The sequence below is a fragment of the Heliangelus exortis genome, chromosome 1 (genome assembly GCF_036169615.1).
Source record: "Heliangelus exortis chromosome 1, bHelExo1.hap1, whole genome shotgun sequence".
Classification (NCBI taxonomy): domain Eukaryota; kingdom Metazoa; phylum Chordata; class Aves; order Apodiformes; family Trochilidae; genus Heliangelus; species Heliangelus exortis.
Window position 1 is genome coordinate 106,755,976 of NC_092422.1, and position 23,236 is coordinate 106,779,211.

Sequence of the window (23,236 nt, forward strand, 5' to 3'; positions counted from 1 at the left end):
TGCCCTCCTCCTCTACCAGCATGCCTCCCATCCTTTCTGCTTTTCCCTTCTCACCCCCTCCATATGAGCTTACCAAATCCCTGGAATCATTGAGAACTGATTAGAACAGAACAAAAAAACCTTGGCAGCACCCAGAGCTAGCATTCATTTGGTACAAAGCAAAATAAATATCCCTTATTAATTAGCCACATTTTTTCCTGTATTTTTGGTACACTCTTAGAATAGTTGAAAAGAAACCCCAGGAGATCAGCAATGGGCTATTCAGCAGCTTTTAGATACATCAGGAGGTCTTGCTGCATAATTCAGGTCTAATGCAATGCAGTTCACAGAAACTCAACCATATGTTGAGATTGACCGAAGTTCAGTTTTTCAAGGATCCCTTTTTCCTTTCTGTGGTTATCTAGCCCACGTTTTCCTCAACAATTCAATTTAACTACACACGTTAATACCATCCCTGAGTAAGTTACATTCCTGGCTTTCCATTTCAATTTCCACAGGGCAAATGAAACTGATGGAAAGCATTTTGCAAGGGCATTGTTATTTCATCCAGTAGCCTGAGATGACTCCAAATCTGGATATTACATTTAATGTTTCTGGGGACAGATGCTGTTAGGTCTTTCCACAGGAATACAGTGTCATCTGCATATATTAGTAACTTCTGTGCCTTAAGTTGCATATGCTTTATACCCTCTTAAACTTTCAGAGACACTGCTGACAATTCAATATTACAGGGGCAACGCAAGCACTTTTCATCACAAAGTAGGGGAAAGGATAACCATGGAAGCTCATACACCAAAAGGGCAGAGTACCTTATGCATTTCTTTCAGCAAAAGGAGAATCAGCAAGACACGATCCTGAGGGCAAACTGCCCAACCCATCCTCCTCTTAGTCACAGAAGCCTGAAGAACCAAAGCTACTGCTCATGATCAGCATCTGCTCTTAGACAATTAAGATACCCAGTTCAGATGCTGTGTTTCTGAACTCTGCCCTCTCAGTACAGGACCTTCCCAGCAGCCACAGTGCTCAGAGCAGGGACAAATGTTGAATGCTTTATGACCATGGGTGTACTGACAGAGAATTGGTGTAAGTGCAGAGCTGATTCTCATCAGTGTAAAAAGCTGAGCATTGAATTCACATCAAGTGAATTTTTCAGAGACAAAAGGCAGTTCAGTTACAGCTGTACCAAATACCAGCTGTACAGTTACAGCTGTACCAAGTATTTCTCAGCTCACAGCAACAGAATCACTCAAGACTCCAGCATGCATACATGGAGCTCCTTACAACGAGACCTCAGACAACCAACTTTATTTCTGCATTTGTAACAAGGTCCAGAATCACCACTTTGGTAGTTTTTTCTAGTATCTATAAGTGGATACTCTTTTGTATTCAGAAAAAAAAAAAAAAAAAAAAATCAACTCTGCATTAAAAAGTCATGTTTGAGATTACAAAGAATTTAAAATTACATATATACAGAGATGCATCCATAAAACATGAAACATAGAAAAATAGTCTCATCCATACACATTTCCACACGAGCAACTAATCTACTAGAAAAAGACTGTTCTTTAGAACATCAGTCCTTAAAAACAATTATTACAAGCTTCAACCAGTGAAAGGCCTCCTCTTTGTTCAGATAGGGCTGAAGGAACTCCACTCTACTTCAAGACAACCATTCTAACTAATATATACACCTATACACCCTTACATGACCCATTCATAGGCATAATTCAAACACTGCTATCTAGGAGTCCACAGGCAGAACAGAGGGAGACATTGCATATGCATACCCATGAACTTGTGCACAGATACCTATATAGCTATCTGTAGCATTTGCATGGCAGAGCTGAGGAAACTAAAAAACATCAGCACATGTTCTCACTGAGTCTCTCTTTCCTTATACAGAACAGATGAGACACCACAAATTAAGGTTAACATTTCTTATCTCAGTGGATAAGCCACTTCTCCAGCTTATCTTGGGTGCAAGGAAGATGGAGCCAGACTCTTCTCAGTAGTCCCCTGTGACAAGACATGGGGCAACGGGCACAAGCTGGAACATAAAAAGTTCCATCTAAACATAAGAAAAGCTTCTCTACTGTGAGAGTGACAAGGCACTGGAAGAGGCTGCCCAGAGAGGTTGTGGAGTTCCCTTTTCTGGAGATATTCAAAACCCACCTGTAAACAAGGGAATTTTTAACCTGCAAACAACTTAGCAAATATAAAACCTGTTTTACCAGTGCTTGGAACAGTCAGTGCTTGAAATGACAGAGCCTGTATACAAATCAGTTCAAATCTTAGAAATAGATTTCTAAGATATGTTCAAAAGAGAATGCAGGATTTCCATGACTTCAGAAACAGGCACCATTCGGGCTATTTATTGTAAAATACACTGTATAAAAACCAAATTAGAAGAAAAAAAAAAAAAGCCCCTCTTCCAAAAATAGTGCAAGAAACCATTACACAAGCCTCTACTCTAGGATATCAATCCATTTAAGGGAATCACTTTGAAAATAATAATACAAAGTTCCCTTGACTTCATAAGGACATAACAGAAGCACTTAAGTCCTCAAGTACATTCTGTACTTTGAGCTAAACCAAGTTAATTGTCTCTCTTCTTTTTTCATTCGGAGCAGTTGATACAAAACTGCAATGCTCTAGATTTAGTTGGCTTCGACATGTTCATATACTCATGCTACATGAGAAATAAAAAATATTTATCATATATCCCTTACAGAAAATAACAGGCATCAGAGAGACTAAGTTTTCTTTAATTTAGCGACATACATTGGACCCCAAGTTTTCCCTTTCTCTGGGAGAACCATAAGTTCATGCTGTTGTGTACCACTGAGAAAAGTAAATTCCTGAGAAACAGCTTTGGCCATTTCACTCAGGTCTACAGGCATGACATTACTGTAGGTGTTTAGGATGAGATTTATTACATCGCTGTTTTCTGCTTTTGAGAGAGTGCATGTAGAGTAGACCAACAATCCACCAGGACGCAAGGCTTTAATAGCAGACCTGCAAATAATAAAAAAAAAAGAAAATTCAACATAAAAGAGTGACACAATGGGTCGGGGGAACATGGAAAGACTGATAAACACATGTCAGAAAAATAACACATTCTGTTAAGATATTTTCATTGTAATTGTTAGGTCAGGAGATTTTTTGTCTTCTCATTTATTAACATACTCTAAATTAACTGAAGGTATGTCTTATACAACAATGGTTAGTAGAAAGCAGCATCCATACAGAGTTTCAGAACATACTTTAAAGATTTATCTGTGCAGCACAACTGTGAAAATGTTGCAGCTGTACATACAAAAGGGTTACACCACATCAAAAAGTGCTAGTTCAATATCTAGCTAGCAGCATGCATGAGCAAATATCAGAATGTAGAGTTGCAGCAATAGCCTGAACTAATGACTGGACTGTAATTTTACAAACATTTCTGCAAATTCTGCAACTTATTTAGCAGATGAGTGGACTCAGAGATTCCACTGAGCTAGACAATGGAACCATGGTCTCACAGAGCACAATGACACTGTCAAGCTCTATGGAAAAGACACTGAATAATCTTAGACTGGTAGATAATAGTGACAATACTGAACTGACTCACACACATACATTAAAACAAACAAACAAAAAACAAACAAACAAAAACCCCAAAAACCTAGCAACAGTCCCAAGAAAAAAACCCACTATATCCTCAAACCAGATGAGGTGAGCAGCTCCCCAGTGCGGTGAGTCTGATGATACCAAGTCCAGATTAAAAACCCAATGCCACTGGAAAAACAATTGCTCCAGAGACAAGCTGAGGCTTTGCTAAGGGTGGTGGCTGAGCAAAAACAGTGGAAAAAGGAAAAAGAAAATATAAGGGAAAAAAGACAAGTCCTTTTAACACAATTGGGCCTTTTCAGGAAAAGAATTGATAAAGAAAAGCCCCATCACAAGTGTGATCAAAGTAGATCACACATCAAAGCTCCTCTGAAAGTCTTGTCCGAAGTAATACAGAAACACCAGGACAAATGAATGTTTTAGACACAGATAAAGCAACTTTGTTCACCTTCCCAGGTCAATATTTCCTGCATATTACACCCAAAGTCTTTCTCCAGGGATCTACACATTACCTTTTCATCTCTTCTATGAGTCTAGGTTACATTAATCAGTAAGCGAAGTACATACTTTACTGGATTCTATACTATTCCAATTTTAGTCAGCAAAAAGCAACAGGATTCTTTCCAAAGATGATGCTCAAAGAAAAAAATCCAAACAGTGCTTAATGCCTTTGTTTTTTCAGTCATCAGTAAAAAGACAGAGAGTGAGCAGATGGCTAGCTTATTTTGCCTAAATGAGTGAGCAGTTCAAGTACAGCCTATGATAGGTAAAGAACAGGTTACAGAACAAGTAGGTAGTCTAAATACTTTCAATTTAACTGGGCCTAATGGACTCATTCCAAAATCAGCTAAAGCTACCACTGCAAGCTAATCTCAGGCATCTGAGTAGCTTATGAGAGTCTGCTAAAATATTTAAGAATGTTTTAGCCACAGGTTGATAAAGGACAACATTTTCAACGCTAATCTGAGATGCTGAAACAGAGCAGCTGTCATTTTAATGTCCCTTCAAGATCTTATCTTCTAAAATTCTGCAGCTACCAGCATGAATATGAATTGCTCAGCTCTAGACATCCCTCTGTCCATTTGCATCCCTATGCACATATAGTCCTCAGCAGGCTACAGAGGCACCAGTACTGGACCAGAGGCTCTAAGCTGCCTCTGCTGTCACTCCAGCTCTTTTCCTTGCTTGACACAGTCCTGTTGCAGCTGCAGTTGTGCATTTTCAAAGGGCAAGGCTCAAGCTGCTGTTCTCTGGCCCATGTAGCACAGTGCATCCAGACGTACAGAAGGTAACTACTGCAAAGAAGAGCAGTAATGTACAGCTGCCCGTTCTCACAAAAAACAAGCCAGGAAGAGAGCCACACACTGACACACTGTCTCCTTGGCCTCATATCCACTCTGGAAAACATAAAAGCTTTTTTTCTCTGTGTTGCTCTCTTTCCATCTTTCACATTAAAGTCAAAGAGAACAGAGCTGAAGTCTAAAAGGGCTCTCGAAGTGGAGCTGCTCTTCACAGTACTATTAGAAACCACTTATTCTACTCATTTGCATAGAATTTCTCCCTTCAACTGCACCTTTTTCCATGCATACTGCAATGTCAAGCCATGAGAGGGCAGCTAGTTGGGTTAGAAATGTGAGTGTGTTCTTCTGCATGACAATCAAGATGTGATTTTAGCATACCTGATAACTTTTACTCAAAGGAGCAACTACACAGATACAGTGCTATCTATAAGGTGAATATTAAATGAACATTCAAGCAAGTGAGAAAATATATTTACCAGTAAAGGCAGAAAAAGTAAAAGGTAAAGGTAAATACCAAAAAAAGTAGATAAGCTACAGCTTCCAGTTAAAATCCTGAATATTTAAGCAAGTGTCCTTTTCTTACCATATATAAAGTCAAAACCATTCAAGCCAACGCTTTCAAATGCACTGTGTTCCCACAACGGAGTCAGTGGGGCAAGGATTCAGAGGTAAGAGCAGCACGAGCCTCTGAACAAAACCCTGAAAATGTCACATCAAATTCCCCCTAACTCTAAGCCTCCCTAGCTTGAGAATCTTTGCTGTCCCGTGACCCAAAAAGGTCAGGCTGCTCAGTGCAGTTATCTTTATTCTGAACCTAAGTCATGAATTAAAATATCTGAGGAGGATTGCTTTAAGCTGCAAGGTCAATCAATGTATCTATCCATCTTGTCAGGTTCAGTAGCAGCTGTTTCAGTGGCTGTGTTCAAAGTCAACCGACCGCCATCCCTGATTAAGCTGCGCTTGGCTCTTGATAAACCTGCACTGAGTTGCAAAATTCAAAGTGAAGAAGTACTGGGCTCAAAGTCACAAGGTGATACTACATGGGGCTAAGCAGATTCAGGGAGTTTGGTGCCTTCATGATCAGCATGACAGAGAATTAATTCGTAAGAGGATTTGTTCCAAAAAATTTAATAAACTGGTCTTCCTCTATCAGAAACAGAAAGAAGCTTAGCCAAGGGACAGGTCAGAGCTGGAGCCTAACTCACAGACACCTGGAAGAACCCATCACTGCTACTATGACTCTGCCACTGAAAAATGTAAGATTCCCCTTACACTAGGGCATCTTGATTATCCCCCAAATCCTTACTTGAAGGTTCACTCTAGGTTGATGGAATCTGGTGCCAGTTTTAAAGAACTTAGTGACTTCAAAAAATGGGCTCCAAATCCAGAATGATTAAAAATCATTAAAATGACCCTGAAGTATTATTTTCATATTTATCTTATTATAATACAGTGTTTAAAAACCAAAACAAACAAAGACTTTACTTAAAGGTAGTTAATCTTCAGTTATTTTTCCCTTAGTGGTTCAGATTACTTTAATTTTTATTAAATTAAATATTAAATTAAATTTAATTTAATTTTTTATTAAATTAAATACCTAAAACTTTCCATTTAAATATAGATCAAGTTTATACTTACCTTAGAATTTTTAAATTCAGGTATATACATTTACCAGAATGAATTTTACATGCTACAAGCACAAGTACTGCAAAGTTTCAAGCCTCATATGGAGAAGCATAAGAACACACAAAAGCAAAGGAAACTTTTCCTGGAGCCTCATGACTTGCTTGCCTTTCCCTGTGACCATTTTTGGTTTAGTAACACAATAGCACCTTAGTGCAATTGAGACTCTGAAGAAGCACCACTGCTGGCAGCCAACCCCAGATTTTATGTTGCATGCTCTTCTACACCACTGCAGAGGGGTGAGTTTAATGTTTCAGCATCATAAGACAGTCAAGGCATAACAGATAAGAGTAAAATTGGTGAAATGCATGACAATCCATTAAGATGCCCCTATTTGTCATGTAAGGCCTGTATACAAGATCTCCAAGGTCAGGTCTTCCAGCAGATGATACAGCACAGTATGCAAAAGAAGTAATCATATTATAGAACTGCAAGTACTATTGCACAATTGTGACAAGATGATATACATGCTAAATGAAAAAAAAAAAAAAAAAAAGCCAGCTCACTTCTGGGGTTCTGAATACAACTTATTACAAATCAGCTTATCACAATCTAGAAGACCTTACTGATATCGTATACTCCAAAATTTCAATGTTATTTCATATTTATATTATATATTTATATTCATTGTACCAGTACCTTGGAATTACAATAGTTGGAAAACTGCTGCATGGAGTATAACCCCTAGTATTACAAGAGCGTTGGATAAGACATTTTAAAAAGAAATATATTGTTTTACAGCAGTTTTATTTAGCTCATGTCTTAAGATTTGCTTTCAATTTAACAATGGAGAAGATAATAAACTAGGGAAAACAGAGGAGCATTATTATTTAATATCTCAGGGAAAAACCCAAAACACTCTAGAGCCAAAAAAATTCTAAAACAAAAAACGTCTTACATTCACCTAATATGTAGTTAGCAAGGAAAAAAAGTAATTCAAACTTACATAAAATTAAACATCACAGGCTGACATTTTGCTCATTCTAAAAATCTTGGTCTCTCAACCATCCTTTTACAAATAGGCAGACAATAAACACATATCTCATACTACAGGTAGTACCTGCCGGCCCAGCCTACTCTTCCTGCGTTTGGGTTTATGTTGCATGCCATTGGAAGGGTCAGCATTAACTATATTAATCATTCAACCATTATCAGCATTAAGCTGAAAAATTTACATGCATTGTAGAGTAATTTTAAAATAATAAAACACTTCAACAGTGCCATCTTTTGGCAACTGGGATGTATTTGTGCTCAACAAGAAAGAATTTCTGATCAGAATAAAAACTTCCTAACATTTATATGCTTTTTAAATCCTCACAAGCCTACACTTTTTATTGACTAAAGATATCACACAATTCTTTCTACCTCTTACAAGAGTCCAGAAAACTTATGGTAATATGGCCTGCATATCAAGGTTGTTGGTTTGGTGGGTTTTTTTCCCTCTAAACCAAGTTAAAACAAAATGGAAATTCACCCTGTGTCAAAATACCATTTCTAATACTTTGTTATGGGTGGTGACAAAGGTGGACAGGTTGCAGAGACACTAGTTCAAATACTCTTTCCATATCCCAAGCATGTACATGCTCTACTCCCCTCCAAGTAAGATTTGCTACTGTGAAGTGACACTGCAATTCAACATGTAGTAATAGAAGAAACATGAAATGAACTGCTTTTTTTTCAGCATTAGATTGAAATACAAATAAAAGTAGACAAAGTCACCAAAAAGCCCCAAACCAAACCCAACAACCAAAGACTAAATACCCAACACACCCACCCTTTTCTGTCTAGCCAAAATTTGTCGCAAAAAATTCTGGCAAATAACATTTCTATAGCAAACAATTTTTTTATTCTTCTCAGACTTAAAAGCACAAGTGCCAATGCAACACTCAAGAATTTTGCTTACACTCACAACGCTGCAGCCGTATTCTAAGTATAAGTAAGGTTGTTTCCAGCTGACCAGCCTCCAGCAGCCAGTGCCAGTGCACTTCTGCTGTGACAAACCTTCAAACCTTCTATTGTGTTTGTCATCCCATTATTACATCAGAATCATGGAATTGCTTTGGTTAGAAAAGACCTCTAAGATCAAGACCAAATGTCAACCCAACACCACCATGCCCACATGTTTACACCTTTTTTGAACACCTCCAGGGATGGTGACTCCTATTCCAATGGCTAACTGAGTGGTCTTCAATAAAGACATTTGATTTTAATACCCAATCTAAACCTCCTCTGCCACAATTTCAGGCCATTCCCTCTCATCCTATCACGGGGTACTAGGGAAAAGAGACCAACACCCACCTCACTACAACCTCTTTTCAGGTAGCTATAGTGATAAGGTCTCTCCTCAGCCTTCTCTTCTTCAGGCCAAACAATCTGAGTTCCTCAGCTGCTCCACACAAGACTTGTGCTTCAGGACTCTTCACCAACTTTGTTGTCCTTCTCTGGATGTGCTCCAGCAAATCACAGTCCTCCTTGTGTTGAAGGGCCCAGAAATGAACATAGTATTTATTTGACTTGGTCTCACCATCACTGAGTGCAGGGGCACAATCACTTCCCTTCTCCTGCTGGCCACACTGTGCCTGATAGAAGCCAGGATGCTGTTGGCCTTCTTGGCCACCTGGGCACACTGCTGGCTCATATGGTGTCAACCACCACCCCCAGGTCCCTTTCCTCTGGGCAGCTTTCTAGCTACTCTTCCCCAAGCCCGTAGCGTTGCCTGAAGTTGTTGTGATCCAAGTGCAGGACCCAACACTTGGCCTTGTTAATCCTCATATAGTTGACCTAGGCAAATCAATCCAGCCTTACCTTACACACTTTGAGAGGTTCATCCTTCTAACAACTTAAACTTATTATATAAAAGAATAAAAATACATAGTGCAAGCAGAATTTTTCAGCTACAGAAGGAAGAATGAAAGATTTTGGAGCTCACTACAGACTTCACCACATAGCTTTAAGCTTACAGCTTGAAACAAACACACATATAGAAAGAACTGAATGTGGAATTAAAGTAAAATTTGTGTCTGATTTTAAACCTATTATCCCGAAACAACTGCCTAGCTGCCCGGTAGCTTGTTTATTTGTGTGCTTATTTATTAATTCAAAAAACTTTAGGTTTCAACATATCATAAGGGACATGATCTGTACGTTACTCATCAGGCACTACCAAAGCCTTAAGGAACCAGGCAGTACTTAAAATCAGAAGCTATTTATTTTAGTATCACTGATGGAAGAAAACATGGAGCCATAACAATGGCCCCAGCACTCACTCTTCATGAAGAAATTCAAAGCAACCATGAGTCTTAAAGAAAAAGAAACTCCTCCAGCAATATAACAAATAGTGTTTTGGGGAATGGCACAGCACAAACATGCCACAAGCATAAGAAATTAGAATGAAAAATAAAGGCTCCCTGTCCAGTCAGCAGCTAAACCACCTGTTTTCATCCAGAGGGGCAAGGATGCACAGAGAGGGAACATGGTTTGCACAGCAAGACACCGGAACAGCACACTTAATTTGCAGCCTGGGGCCAGCAGTCTTGCTACACTATTCATCTTTCCTGAGATGGAAAATGGTTAAAAGAAGGAATCATCTACACAACCTGCAGGAGATTCATTGAGCCAACATTGCAAATCTAACCAATTCCCAGTGGAGCTAATTGACCAGACAGCTGTGGATGATGAGTGGACTAAACGGTCAGGTACAGAGTAGCAATAGGAAAAATTCCAGGGAAAGAGATGAAAAAAAGTGTGGAGAAGCAATTCTCAGCGCAGTCTTCCTGACTTTTCTGTGTGTGGCTGCTTTCCCCTCACTTCACTTTGGCATCCACTTCACTTTTTCCCTCAGTTTACCTCTTCCCCTTAAGCACCACACTTCAGAACCCCTCCAGGTAACTACAAAATATCCCTGAACTTCACTCAAGGAGTTCCTGTGCAGGAGCCCAGCACACTCTGACATGGAAATCTGTGGTACAAGATGGATGCCATATTTCTTAGGGGGCTCCTTTGCTCTTCTCCTCCCCCCATGGCATTCACCCTTGTCATCTTCTCAATGCCTGACACTAAACAAACTCAAGGAATTTCTTTGATGATAATTTTTTTTTTTGTAAGCTCAACTCACTGGCTCTCTTTGCCTTTACAATGAACGTTAAAAGTTAAGAATTTTTCATCAGTAGCAAATCCCAAGCAAAACTGAACCACTTTGTCTCAACAGGACAACTAGCTAATTGCAAGCATATTCTTTTTTACTTCATCATTACATCCCCATGTTCTGTAAAGTATAATCTTAATCAAAGCAGAAATAGTACACTGGTACCATACAAAGCTACCCAAACTATATGATGTTATATTTATAAAAGAACTAATTTTGCCTTCACTCTACAACAACAAAAAACCCCTCATAATTAAAATATTCCTCTTCTAGGTACTTGTGGAAAACTCAGTCTATCAGTGAAAACACAGAATTGACACTGAAAGCAGGGGGAGGAGTAGCAGGATTTTTCTAGTAAATTATAGTATTTACTGCACAACTTTGTGAAAAACTCTTTCAACAAATAAATCTGTGAATATATATTCACAAATCAATTAAAAAATCTATGAATATATATATTGTATGAAACAATTTATCACATACCAGAGAAAACAGAGCAGCTTGTAGCTTAAGTTTTTTTACATTTGTATCCTATGTTTTCACCAAAGAAACACTGATTCTATAAGGTATAATTTCACTATTCTGGACTCACAATTCTGGTCCTGTGGCAGGCAGATTAACCTTTAAAGATTCATGTTGCCAACTCTACCTGATGACTTAAGGGAAAATGCCAAACTCATTTGAATTGCCACATGTACAGATTAGCAAACCACCCAACACAGCAGCTGCACCATCAGCAGTCTCTGCTTTCAGGAAGCCTGAGAATGAAGCAGTAAGAGAAGCACAGATCAAAAGCTTTATGAAGCTGCTTGCACAACACAACACTTGGTAATTTAACTTACATAAAATATTGAATAATGGTCAGAGTATCCATTTATTTCAGAAAAATAGGCTCAGAATGTTTGGGTGGTTTTTTTTTGTTTGGTTGGTTTTTTTGTTTTTTTTTTTATGGGTACAACCTTCTTAGCCCAAAAACTATTCAATGAAGAAAGAAAACAAACAAACGAATAAAAAAACAACATGAAATTTAAAAATTCTGGTAACCTTTTCTTGAAAAAGATCAGCAGTTTCAAGTACCATGTTATGATTCATATCCAGTGGGAAAAAAATCTTTGTGGAGGGAAACATTCCTTTTATCTCAGTATTGCATCCTTTCGCATTGAGTGTGTAGGAGGAGATGATTTCTGTTATACAGAACCAGACATAGTTTCTTAGAAATCATTACTTTTAGAAGCAAAACAGGGACTGAAACACTTATTAACTTGGAACAATAAGGAGACTTATGTATTTCTCCATCCATATTTAATGATTAATACTGAATTCTGAAAAATAGGAATTCATACAACTCAAGAGATCAACTAGGAAAATAAGCATTTTGTAGGATACATTTTGCAGGATACATTTTGCCACCAGTAATACAAAGCACAGAATATTCAAGGTCCTTTAAAGTGCTCATGCATCCCACACTGCCTAAATCTCCTAGCTTTGTGTGTGCATGTCTTGGGTATTCAAAACAATCTCCCTTGTAGCTAACTACAAAGAAGAAAAAGAGCTAAAAAGGGAAGTCAGCTAATATATATCTTTTAAAGTTAGTCTGAACTCCTGTGGACCAGAACTCCATTAATTAACAATTAGACCTGTTTAATTACTGAGAGATACTGTGTATAGAAGAGTTACAGAAGGTCTGAATGCATTTACTGCATTTTCTTAATTGTATCCTGTTGGGTTTACTTTCAGCTGAACCTTAACAGTTTCTTTCAGATGCAGTAACTCATCTAGGAATAATTACAACATCTATAACAGTTTCACCACTAAGTTATTATGTACTCCAGCTTAACCCAAAATTGAATTTCTATCTGAGTACTGACACCATCAGTAAATTCTCTTAAGGGAACCCCTACATACTAGCATGCAGTATCAGGAAATTTTCCTTTCTTTGCAATTTGTTTTCTGCATGAATGCTCCGAATAATAACAGGATTTGCAATGTATTCTTAGTTTATAGCACTCAGCAGGGATGATGTGGTTTTGGTATTAACAAGCATTACAGTTTCAATTTCATTCAAATCAGGGATGCCCTCACTGCTTTAAAATTTGTTGTTCAGCATCTATGCCACTTATTTACATTTCCGATTTTGTTCACACTGGAGTAGGAAGTAGAAAGAAACTCACTGCATCAGTTTCAGGAGGACTTCTGTAAGGTCTGTATTCTCTGAAGCCTCTATCTACTCAATAAATTACATTGTATCCCAAAAAATATTTCTCCTTCCTTCGCTTCCTTCCTCTTTGATATCCCCAGCTTCCCCTCCAACTACATCTGCTTAAAAAAAATTAAACAGAAGAAAGAGCATAAGATGACCAACCCTTTTCCTTGATTAAGAAAGAGGCAATCCCAAATTCTGGGCTGAATGTCACTTGATAGAAATGAAAACAGAAACTTTTGTATTTCATTCTTCTTGTTTGTGTGTTATACTTAATGCTACTGCTAAATTAAAATAATGCTTATACTTTAAGATGCATCTTCAAATCACAAAATATTTCTCAGAATACGCTAAAAAAATTGCTGTGATCCAGGTTTATATATATATATATATATATATATATATATATATATACACACACACATATATATATATAATTTTAACAGACACAGGAACAGAGAGAAACACTTGCAGGCATACAGCACCAGGTAATCTGAACAGATAAGTCTGGAGCAGGTTGCCCAGGGAAGTGGTGGAGTCACCATCCCTGGAGGTATTTAGAGGATGTATAGACATGGTGGCTTAGGGACATGGCTTGGTGGTGGACTTGGAAATGCTAGGTTGATAGCTGGAGTTGATGATCTTAAAGGTCTTTTACAGCCTAAGTTTTGAAACTATTATTTGCTCCAAAATCTTTTAACAGACAAAAGAAAATAATTCAGTGCAAATTACAGCAGATTCATCAACCTACAGAACTACTCAGCCCTATGCTGAGCAATGAAATTGAAATTACTATGCTTTTACTTGAATTTAGTTATCAGAAGTATTTTGTTCTTACAAATATAATTCTTAATCTACTGCTACAGTAAATATCCTTTCAGCAGAAGCAAATTTCTCTTCTTGATTTAGGACTAATTCAATTAAATGTGATTTGGGCTGACAGGAATGTCTCCGGTTTTAAAAAAAAGAACAAAACAAGGTTCCTGCTGTCATGAGCTCTCCATATCACGATTACCATCTGGAGTGATTTATGCAAAGTTTCAAAATTTCTCTACATGATATATGCTTTCTTTTGGAAGAGGGTTCACAAATTGGATTTTCTATGTCAAATATTGAAAAGGGAAAACTGAAACAGGTCAGTGTTTTAAATGTGATTGATTTCTTCAAAGGAAATGGGTGACATGATGCATTGCTGCAATAAGATACTTATATTTCTGTTATAAATCATAGGCTTCTGGTAGGCCTTTTTCAACTGGAAGTCATGCAAAATGATCTTGAAGTAATGCAATGCGAACTTTCCATAAAAACTTTTTCTTTTTTATAAAGTTAGTTTTCCCTCAATTTCCTTAGACAGATGGACTTCAGGCATGACTGTTACTTTGCAAAAAACACTCAAGTCTAAAAGGTATTATTGGGAAGTAACTTTTTTTTTTCCCCAACAAGAGAAAACATGCTTCACAAATGCTAGTATACGACTGGTATCATTAAAAAGGACAACATATGACAACCCTGATTTGGATTATTGTGTGGGTGCTTGAAAAATAAGCAAACCATGTTCTAAAACCCCATGGTTTTTTTACTTTTTTACCCTATCAGTTATGATCTGTAGTGCTTTTGTGCTACAAATTGTCAAATAGGTATTTAATACAATAAGTATATAAGGATGTGCAATAGTGGACCCAGTCTCTCCATATAAACGTCTCAGAAAGCAAATTATGGAGCAGCATTGACTAATGACCTAAGTGATGGTTAGTAACCAGTTCTGACTTAAAGCTCATTTATCAAAAAGACTTTAATGAGCAACTGTAAGGGATAATTCTATGAGAAAACAACAACAAAAAAGGTGTTTGGGGAAGAATGCCCGGCCCAGCAGGTTTACAGACTACTTTGACATATCATTAAAAAACTCCAGTATTAAAAATTATATGCATGATTTTTTCTCAAGCTGAGGAATAAATCTGCAACCATTTTAGTTGAGTCCACTAAAAATATTTTGATATGGTACCAGACCATGTTTCAAGTCATATGAAAACAGACATACATGTGAATAAACAAGTTAAGAGGACTGTACAGCAGTACAGTAGTAGAGGACCTAGCTTGCACTGCTTATATATATTATGTGTATATATATATACATACATATAAATATATATATATGTATAAAATACAAATTTCCATGTTCACATAAACCCAGATCAAATATAAATTCTAAAGAGCACTGCAACAACATATTCTTCATCTTCACATGGTGAAGCCTGGTTTCAGTTATTAAACTGACAAATCTGGCAGCCATGTATTTTTTATTAATTATGAAAACCTCCTCTAATAGCTTTCCTTTGCACTCCTCACCTTAGCAGCTGGATCTGTAGAGCTGATAACTCATTCCTTTGTATTAGCCTGAGAGTAGCTTGCTGAATATCAGAAGAGAATAACCAGCTTCTGTCATTTGAACAAGGTGCATCAACCAGTACCTATAGAATAAAAAAGAAGACAATTCACAATAAAGATATTAACTTTCTAAACACTGTGTGCCAAAAGTCTGCTCAATTTACTTTAGCAAACACTTAGAACACCCTTTTTATTTTTCATTTTAGAGGCAGAAGTGACCTAATTACTATTTTGAGATGTTTTTATGGAGTTACCAAGGTGGGAGATAAAAAATTACTGCTCCAGAAGTACCTTTTACCTGAATAGTTCTCATTTGTTCCCCTCTTCCATTTAATTACACAGCAAGCAAGCAACACAGCTACAAGTTCTTCAAAATTCACCACCCAAGGCTAAGTGGGTAACATCATCTAACACATGACTAAACGCACAACAGGATTCATAAAGTGATTCCTCAGGCTCCACAAATCCTGTAATCACCTTGGTTCCCCTTGGTAGTAAGGTATGTTTGTGAGAACCACAAAAAAAAAAAAAAAAAAAAAAAGAATAATGCGAAGGAAAAAATGCAGAATGCAGAAATACAATTTTCTTATATGTAATAAAATTACCTTATCATATAATTCAGGCTTCAGATCTCCAATCTTTCTACCATCCAGTTTAGAGACCGTCATTAGGTCAATTATAGCACCCGGGATGAAGGATTCTATAGTCTGTTTCAGCCATCTTGACCTCAAATCATCATATTCATTACAGTGAAAATGACCTTAAAAAAAGCAAAAACAAAACAAAAAACCAAAGACTTATGCTGCAGTGTTTACTTTTTATGTTGGGGTTTTTTTGGTTGGTTAGTTTTTTATTTTCTAACTATAATGAGAGAAACCAATTTCAGAAGTTATACTGTTTTGCCAGGACTGCCATAGAGTTTACTCCTTATGTGCTTCTGCTATTGCACATTTTAACACTGCTGAATTTTTATACACCAAGTAAATTTCAACAAGCTCCTGCAGAGCAACTATAAACACTTACTAGCAAATATTTACTGAAGCAATTGATTTCCACGGTAAAACAAACTTTTAAAATGATTCATATCCAAAGACCAGTGCTGAGTGCCTTTCTGGGCTCATTGAGCCGTTGCCTAAATGAAGTTCCTGCCCCTTAATAATGATTAATTGACTTTTAAATAAATAAGACATCAGTTTTGTTTATTGTAAGCCAAGCAGTTCAACCCCTTGCTTACATGAAATTTAAGCTACCAGTGTTTTAACAAAAGCCTTCTAGGTGTGCTTACTTTTGACAGTGTCAACAGAGTAGTTCCCCTTCAGAAAAAAAGCTGTTGTACACAAGACCAGAAATACAGTTTATTTTTATTCTTAGTCCTGTTTTCTAATGAAATAAAACGCCTATTTTCATGCCTCCACAGTCTGTCCTACACTATGTTTGCCACACACATACACACGGTACACCTTGGCATTCATCTTGCATTCTCAGCAACAAGTTGCTATCTCCAGAAGCAGCCATGGGCTAAAACTGGTCAGTTGTCTTTTTTTAACCCAACTTTTTGAAAGGACAATCCACATTTAATTTACTTCACTGGTATCACCTCATTTCTCTAGAAGAGGGAGGGAGGGAGAACCGGCTGTCATCTACAGGTGTAGGTGGCTACAGTAGCAGTCTCATCAGTAAGAACAGAAGGTGCCCTGAACCTTTTGAGACAATTATTATCCAACTTAAAAGAAACTTGGAAACACCAATCACAGCTTGCTTTGACTCCCTGGCCTAGAAGAACTGAGCTGCTACTTGATGATGCCTTGTAAACACTGTGATTATCTCTGTGCCCTTCAGCAACCCCTAGGTAGATAGACACAGAGCTTATTAAATTCTGATACACAGCCATTCCTTATAATAAACTTTCTCCCTCTGCCTAGATCTTGCATGTTTAATGTGTTTTACATCAGTACACTTAAATTTACTATATGCATAGCAGTGGCCAGAGAAGTAGTAGAGATGGGAAAAAAAGAAAAAAATAGTACAAATACATATATACATATATATATAATAAAAAAAGAAATAATATAAGTAGTCTAAGATTGCAGATTACCTCTCTGTGCCAATATATCTACATGATTTTAAGTAATTTTTTGAGAACTAGCAACAAAGGAACCAATGGAGGAAGCTATCCTATTTTTGTCTGCCAGTCTGCAGTAACTTATAGTTATATAAACTACTGCATTTTCCATCCTCTTTTTGGTAAAATGACTTCATTAAAAAAAAAAAAAAAAAAAAGGTGTCTTACTTAACAGCATGGAAGCACTTGGAATACAAATACCCCAGACACAGAGCTAGAGATCAGTGTTTAAGAGCAGCATGATAGGTTACCTGGAGAGGCACACTGCAGTATAGCCACAGATTTACCCCCTGGAGCAGCACAGAGATCCAAAACATCTTCCCCGTCTTTCACTTCTAAGGCCAACACTGGCAACAGTGAAGCAGCATTCAGCAGGTAGTACTCTTTCAGTTTACCAGCCTGGTGTTTTTGTGCAGGGAATTTCCCTGGAAGTCTCCTGATGTAACACTTCAGCGATGATGGAAGATAGGGCAAAGGTCCTTGAAAAGCAGGATAATATCCCTTCACACGCAAGGTGTTCTCCAGCTCAGGAGATGGGCTGAACTTGTTCAGCAGAATGGCATACTGCCAGCACAAGGGGTATGTCAGTACATCTCTAGATTGAAAAAAGGCAAAGCTATTTAATAATGCAGCAAAAAAACCCAAAGCAATGACCTTGCCACAGTGTAAGGAAGCCTTTCTAACCTAAGGGTAATAGTCTCACCATTAGGTGATTCTTGTATAATCAAAATTAATAATTCTGTTTAGATACAATTAAAGTATGCAGGAAAATAATTTGAAATAGGAAATCAAGCTATTGCTTTCTCTAATTACTGCATTTAAAACACTAACTCCTTTGATACAAGATGTTCTCTGTTTTTCCTAGGCTGATTAAAAACAACAAAAGGACAACTATAATATTAGTTGTACATATTGTACATATAGTTGTACATACAAAAAAAATCACATTGGCTTTGCAACAGTTATTCCAGCCAACACCGTAAAATGCAGTTTTCACAATGTACTTTTGTAAACTTCCTTTTATATTCTGCAAACACTGGACCAGAAACATTTAAATGAATAGATATTCCTGAAAGGGAGTCAAAAAGCACTGCTCATATCACAGAAACATGTCTTTTGTATTTCAATCCACTTTTCCAGTCCTTCCTTAAATGGATTTCCCCATTTTGTATTTAAATTCCTCTCAATATTATTTCATTTAGCCTCAAAAAATGGTCTGCAGGAACATTCACTGTGTAGAAGAGAAATACACGTTGACCCAGCCTAAAAGATTTTTTTAGCTGATTCATTTAGACGGTGTACAACTATGGGTTTTTTGTTGTTTTGGGGTTGTGTTTGTTTTTTGGTTTTTTGGTTTTCAACACTTAAACTACTTTTTAATCCAAACTGGCTAAAACAAGGAGGGGACTCAGAGGAATCACAGAGTTTCTACGAAGACTGAAGACGTAAGATACTTTTCTCTTCAGAATTATGTGGCAGTGACCATGAGAGTACTCCTCATGCACTTCAGGTCAAAGTCAACGTTTTTTTAAAAAATTTCTTTTGAAAAGTATTTAAGCTAAACCGAGAGCTTCTCCAGAAGGGCCCTCCTGTCTTTTCTAAGAGTGATAAACCCCAGCTAGCAGGGAAGAGAAGATGTCTTCTCTCAATACAACAGCCAGTTCTGTCTGATCAAGGCCCAAACATTATAATTTTCTTCATGTCATTAATATTCAACTTCTTCTAATGAGAGAAATCAGGGGATGTACTTGTCTTCTAACATCTTTGTCCCAGTCTCTCAAGATCCTACAAAGCTGTAGGGAAAAAAGCCCTAACAGCTGCTGTTGAGTATAAAGGGATGCTTCTTGGACTATGTTTTTACAAAATAGTCAACAAACACATAAGATGGCAGTCTCTTTGAAATGTATAGGCATACAGAACAGAAACTTCATCACATGCAAAGTAGTTATGCAAAGGAAAAAAAACCAGCAAGTTTTACTCATCTGTTATTTCACCGTTTTACTCTATCTCTGTAATGAAAACTAACTGATGCATGTGACTACAGTCCATGACTTCTTTCAAACCTATTTTATGAAGCACTTAAAAAAAACCAACAGAACTCTCCCACCTCCTCAAAACAACAAACCTGACAGTGGCCCATGTATCTCCCAGTTCTGCTGTGTACTGCTTCTCAAAGTGATCCAGAACGACTTCACAAATCTGCCTTTGAAGTTTACCATTTGTTTTATTTTCCAGCTTCAGAGAAAGGAAGAAAATAGAGAAGTAGTAAAAACAAATAAAACCTTTCCTAGTTCTCACTTGAATTATTAAGAGAACATTTTATCAATCTAAATCAACTTAGTATCAGTGCTATTAGGATGCTCAAATACCAATGCTGCATTATACACCTGATTCAAGATAAAACAGAAATTTCACGGAACAAGATAAGCTCATGTAGTCTCTTCTTCCCCTATTTGTGAAGAGGGTATTCAAAGTTGATAATATTCCTCCTCCACATCCACTATGCTGGTAATAAAGTGGTTCTTGCAACTCTGAAATACCAAGACTAAATAAGCAAGGCATGAATGTGATCATGCACTTATGATCACCTCTGCCAACACGCACCCCTGTGCTTAACTAAAAGAAAGAAATTAATTAAGAGTCACTGTGGAAGTCAGCCAGAGTTGAGCCTCAAAAGCACTGCAGTAACTGATTTATTCCAGGAGTAAGGAAAAAAAGAAATTCTCTCTCTCTCTCTCTTTTTTTTTTTTTTTTTTTTTTTTTTTTTTTTTTTTTTTTTTTCCTTATGAAAATTTTATTTTTAGGAGAGAGGGGAAAAACTTTTGGTTTCTATGTAAACTCATGCTATGCAGCAGGAGAACTCTAAAGGGAAACACCACATTTCGCGGGATTTTCCTCCACGCAGCATCTTCCCCTCTAAGTCCCGAACTGTTTCCTCCCTCCTGTTTCCATTCCCGCCCCCTCTAAACAGGAACCCTTGATAGAAGGTAGAACCCGAGGGGTCTGCCAAGATCCGAGTTACTTCTGCTGTCTCTTAATTAAACATCACAGTGCCTTGGGTCGGATTTTTGTCCCCCTAACACTGACTGGGCTGCGCTCCCACGGCCAAAAAGAGAAGGGCTGGACAGGCAGAACACTGTGGACCCTCGGTTCAGTACCGAGTTCCGGAACCCAAGACACGATCCAAGGCCCAACCCAAGGCACGCCTGCCTCCAGAAGGGGCATGGTGACTACGGACTGGGTGCAGCCTTTGGGGAGCGGGACCTCGACATAGATCAAGAAGTGTCGGAGCTCTCAGCGCAGCTACGGCCGCCCCCAGGAGCATTAAAACGCCACGAACAACCGGGCTGCCCTGCCGCTGGGCTGCCCCCGTGGCCCCTTCCCGGGCAGAGGAGGGGCAACGCGTCCATTCTCGCCGGCGAAGGGAACCGCTCCCGACCCGCTGTACCGGCCCGAAGCCGCCGAACGGCACCAGCCCCGGGACGCCCAGGAAGCAGCCGAGAGCCCCTCCCGCCCCGCTTCCGGCTGCTGGGCCCGAGCCGCGCCGCTCAACCCCGTCAGTGCCTCACCTGCTCCGGGGTCCGGGCCGCCGATCGCCGCTGTTGGAGGGCGGTCACGAAGCGGTGGGTCGGCGGAACCAACAACCGGGCCGCCCCGGGTGGCAGCCTCATGGCTGAAGCCGGGGTGTGGGGTAGCGGGGGCGAAATGGGGGGTAGCGGCCGGACCGGGCGCCCCCTGATGGCTGAGCGGACGGCTCCACTCGCCGGGCCCCGCAGCCCCCAGAGGTACCGGGATCGGTCCTGATGGGTTTTGTTTTGCGGTGGGACGCGGTGCCGTCCTCCTGTCTGCCCTGCCTCTCTAGGGCAGAAGCCAGGCTTATGATTAATCAAATTTATAAAACTATCCCTCAGCCCAGAGCCTGCCCGAGGGGCTGCTGCTGGCCACACCACAAGCCTCAAACCTCTGCTGATGGCTTCTCACCAGTCCACAACTCCGGGCTTGCCCAGGTTGATGATGCTCAGCTCCTCAGCAGCCTGCTCTAAACCAGACTGATGATCAGCTCTAGCTTAACCTGCTGTTACTGTGAAGAAAAAAAAAAAAAAAAATAAAGTCTGTAGAAATGTGGGAGTTATTCACACAAACTTATTACAAACTTTCCATAGATAACCTGTATTATGGGAGTAGCAATCAGAACCACCAAACCCCAGATTGTCTACTGGAACTGGTTCAGCAGCACCAAAATCTGAGGTTGCTGAAATGCTTGGGCAGTTCTTCTTCTAACCACTTTGGCTACAGAAATGCAGAGCACTGGTAACTCCTAAGAGAAAGGGCATCTTGTTCTCTTGGCCATCTCTTGCTGCAGTCATCCTGGCCTAGCAAACCTCCCTCCCTCAAAAGCTCACTTGTCCATCAACATTTCTTGACTCCTTTGGTAAGTGCAAGTTTGTTCAACAGTAGTGTCAGTGGCTACCCACGTAGCTTCTGCACCCCAAAACTGGCCTCTAAAATCCAGGCTGGAAAGGGGTGAGAAGGTAAAGGCAGGTGTGTTATTACATAGATAAATATTTGAGTTTCGGGCACTGAGTAACGAAGACTAGGAATGTTAATGCAAACCATGGAAATTACGATCACCATTGAAAGGTTATTTACCATGTTTCAATCAGGGTCCTGACAAAGAGACATTCTGCAAAATGGAGAGCAGCTACATACCAAATATGAAAGGAAAACAAAGTCTTTTTGATAAATGAGTTGTACCCACAGATACACAACTAAACTGGTGTAAAAAGCACATTTCTCTGCAGGTGTAATTCTTCCAAGACCAGTAACATACAAGAAAATACATACAGTAATTGAATTTTGCTCTATCAATAAAACAAAAAAAGTATGCTTTATTAATCACCTTCCTCTAACTCTAGGGCTATATTCTACTTGGAGATCATGCCATCGGCATTGTTTATTGTATCTGAAACCAGGAAGATCTCCAGCACATCAGGAAGCAAGGAAAGGACTTCAAAGAAGTAGTTTGTTAGCTAGCAACTGGCCAACACAGAGGAACTGCGGCAAAACAGTAAAAAAAGCAACCGCAACATGTATCTCTTGTGTGCTACTGAAGAGATGGGTTGACTCTGGGAATTAACTTCAATGCACAGGCCTACTGCTCCTCTTAATACATATGAATTGAAAACTTTTTTCTGTCACCTAAGCAACTGCACTTGCCACAGTTAAGTGAACATATGCATGCCTCAACGTTCTGTCAGACCACAAGCTGCATCTCATTTCTGCAAAATTCATTGTATCTCCAGAACTCCACTATACCCTCAGTCTACAGACCTATTAAGCTAACACATTTCCTTTAAATGTAGGCTACCTTGTTTCAAACTTGTGTTTTCTAAGCATGTCCTTGTATCCAGGAAAGCAAAGAAAAAGGACACAATATATGCCATATCATCCTCTGATGCTTTCAGAGAGAGGATAGCTGAAACGTCTTTAAATTAGTGAGACAATATTCAGAAATATCACCAATACATCAACATCCTGAAAGCCTACTGGAAAGACATGCCATTACTGTGACTTCCACTGTTCGGTTTCAGGTGTCTATAGTTTCTTAAAGCATAAATTCTGAGTCCTTACCATGTAGTAATTTAGAAATAAGCAAACAATATCATCCTTGTGAGCTACATTAAGACAGACTTAGAAAAAAATTAATACATTTTATGGAGATCAAAGTAACGGATAACATGATTTTTAGGATAAAAAATAGGCAGATAAAAAAAATTAGAAAATTA

At 38.7% G+C, this 23,236-nt stretch overlaps 1 protein-coding gene across 1 annotated transcript; it reads right to left on the bottom strand.

Annotated features, from left to right (window-relative positions):
* Positions 1-1,288: 1,288 nt before the first annotated feature.
* On the bottom strand, positions 1,289-23,019 carry NSUN3 (NOP2/Sun RNA methyltransferase 3). Its single transcript, XM_071756997.1, has 6 exons — positions 21,020-23,019; positions 19,576-19,685; positions 17,702-18,045; positions 15,934-16,088; positions 15,290-15,411; positions 1,289-3,015 (listed from the first exon to the last, which is right to left on the bottom strand). Exons 1-6 carry the CDS (start codon positions 21,119-21,121, stop codon positions 2,754-2,756), a joined length of 1,095 nt encoding a protein of 364 aa, XP_071613098.1. The 5' UTR covers positions 21,122-23,019; the 3' UTR covers positions 1,289-2,753.
* Positions 23,020-23,236: the final 217 nt, after the last annotated feature.

Excerpts from the sequence above, each read along its gene's own strand:
- NSUN3 (XM_071756997.1), bottom strand. The coding sequence starts at position 21,121 with ATGAGGCTGCCACCCGGGGCGGCCCGGTTGTTGGTTCCGCCGACCCAC. Across the intron at positions 18,046-19,575 it reads GATACATGGGCCACTGTCAG|AGATGTACTGACATACCCCT; the intron begins GTTTGTTGTTTT and ends TTTTCAATCTAG. Across the intron at positions 16,089-17,701 it reads ACTGCAGTGTGCCTCTCCAG|GTCATTTTCACTGTAATGAA; the intron begins GTAACCTATCAT and ends GCTTTTTTTAAG.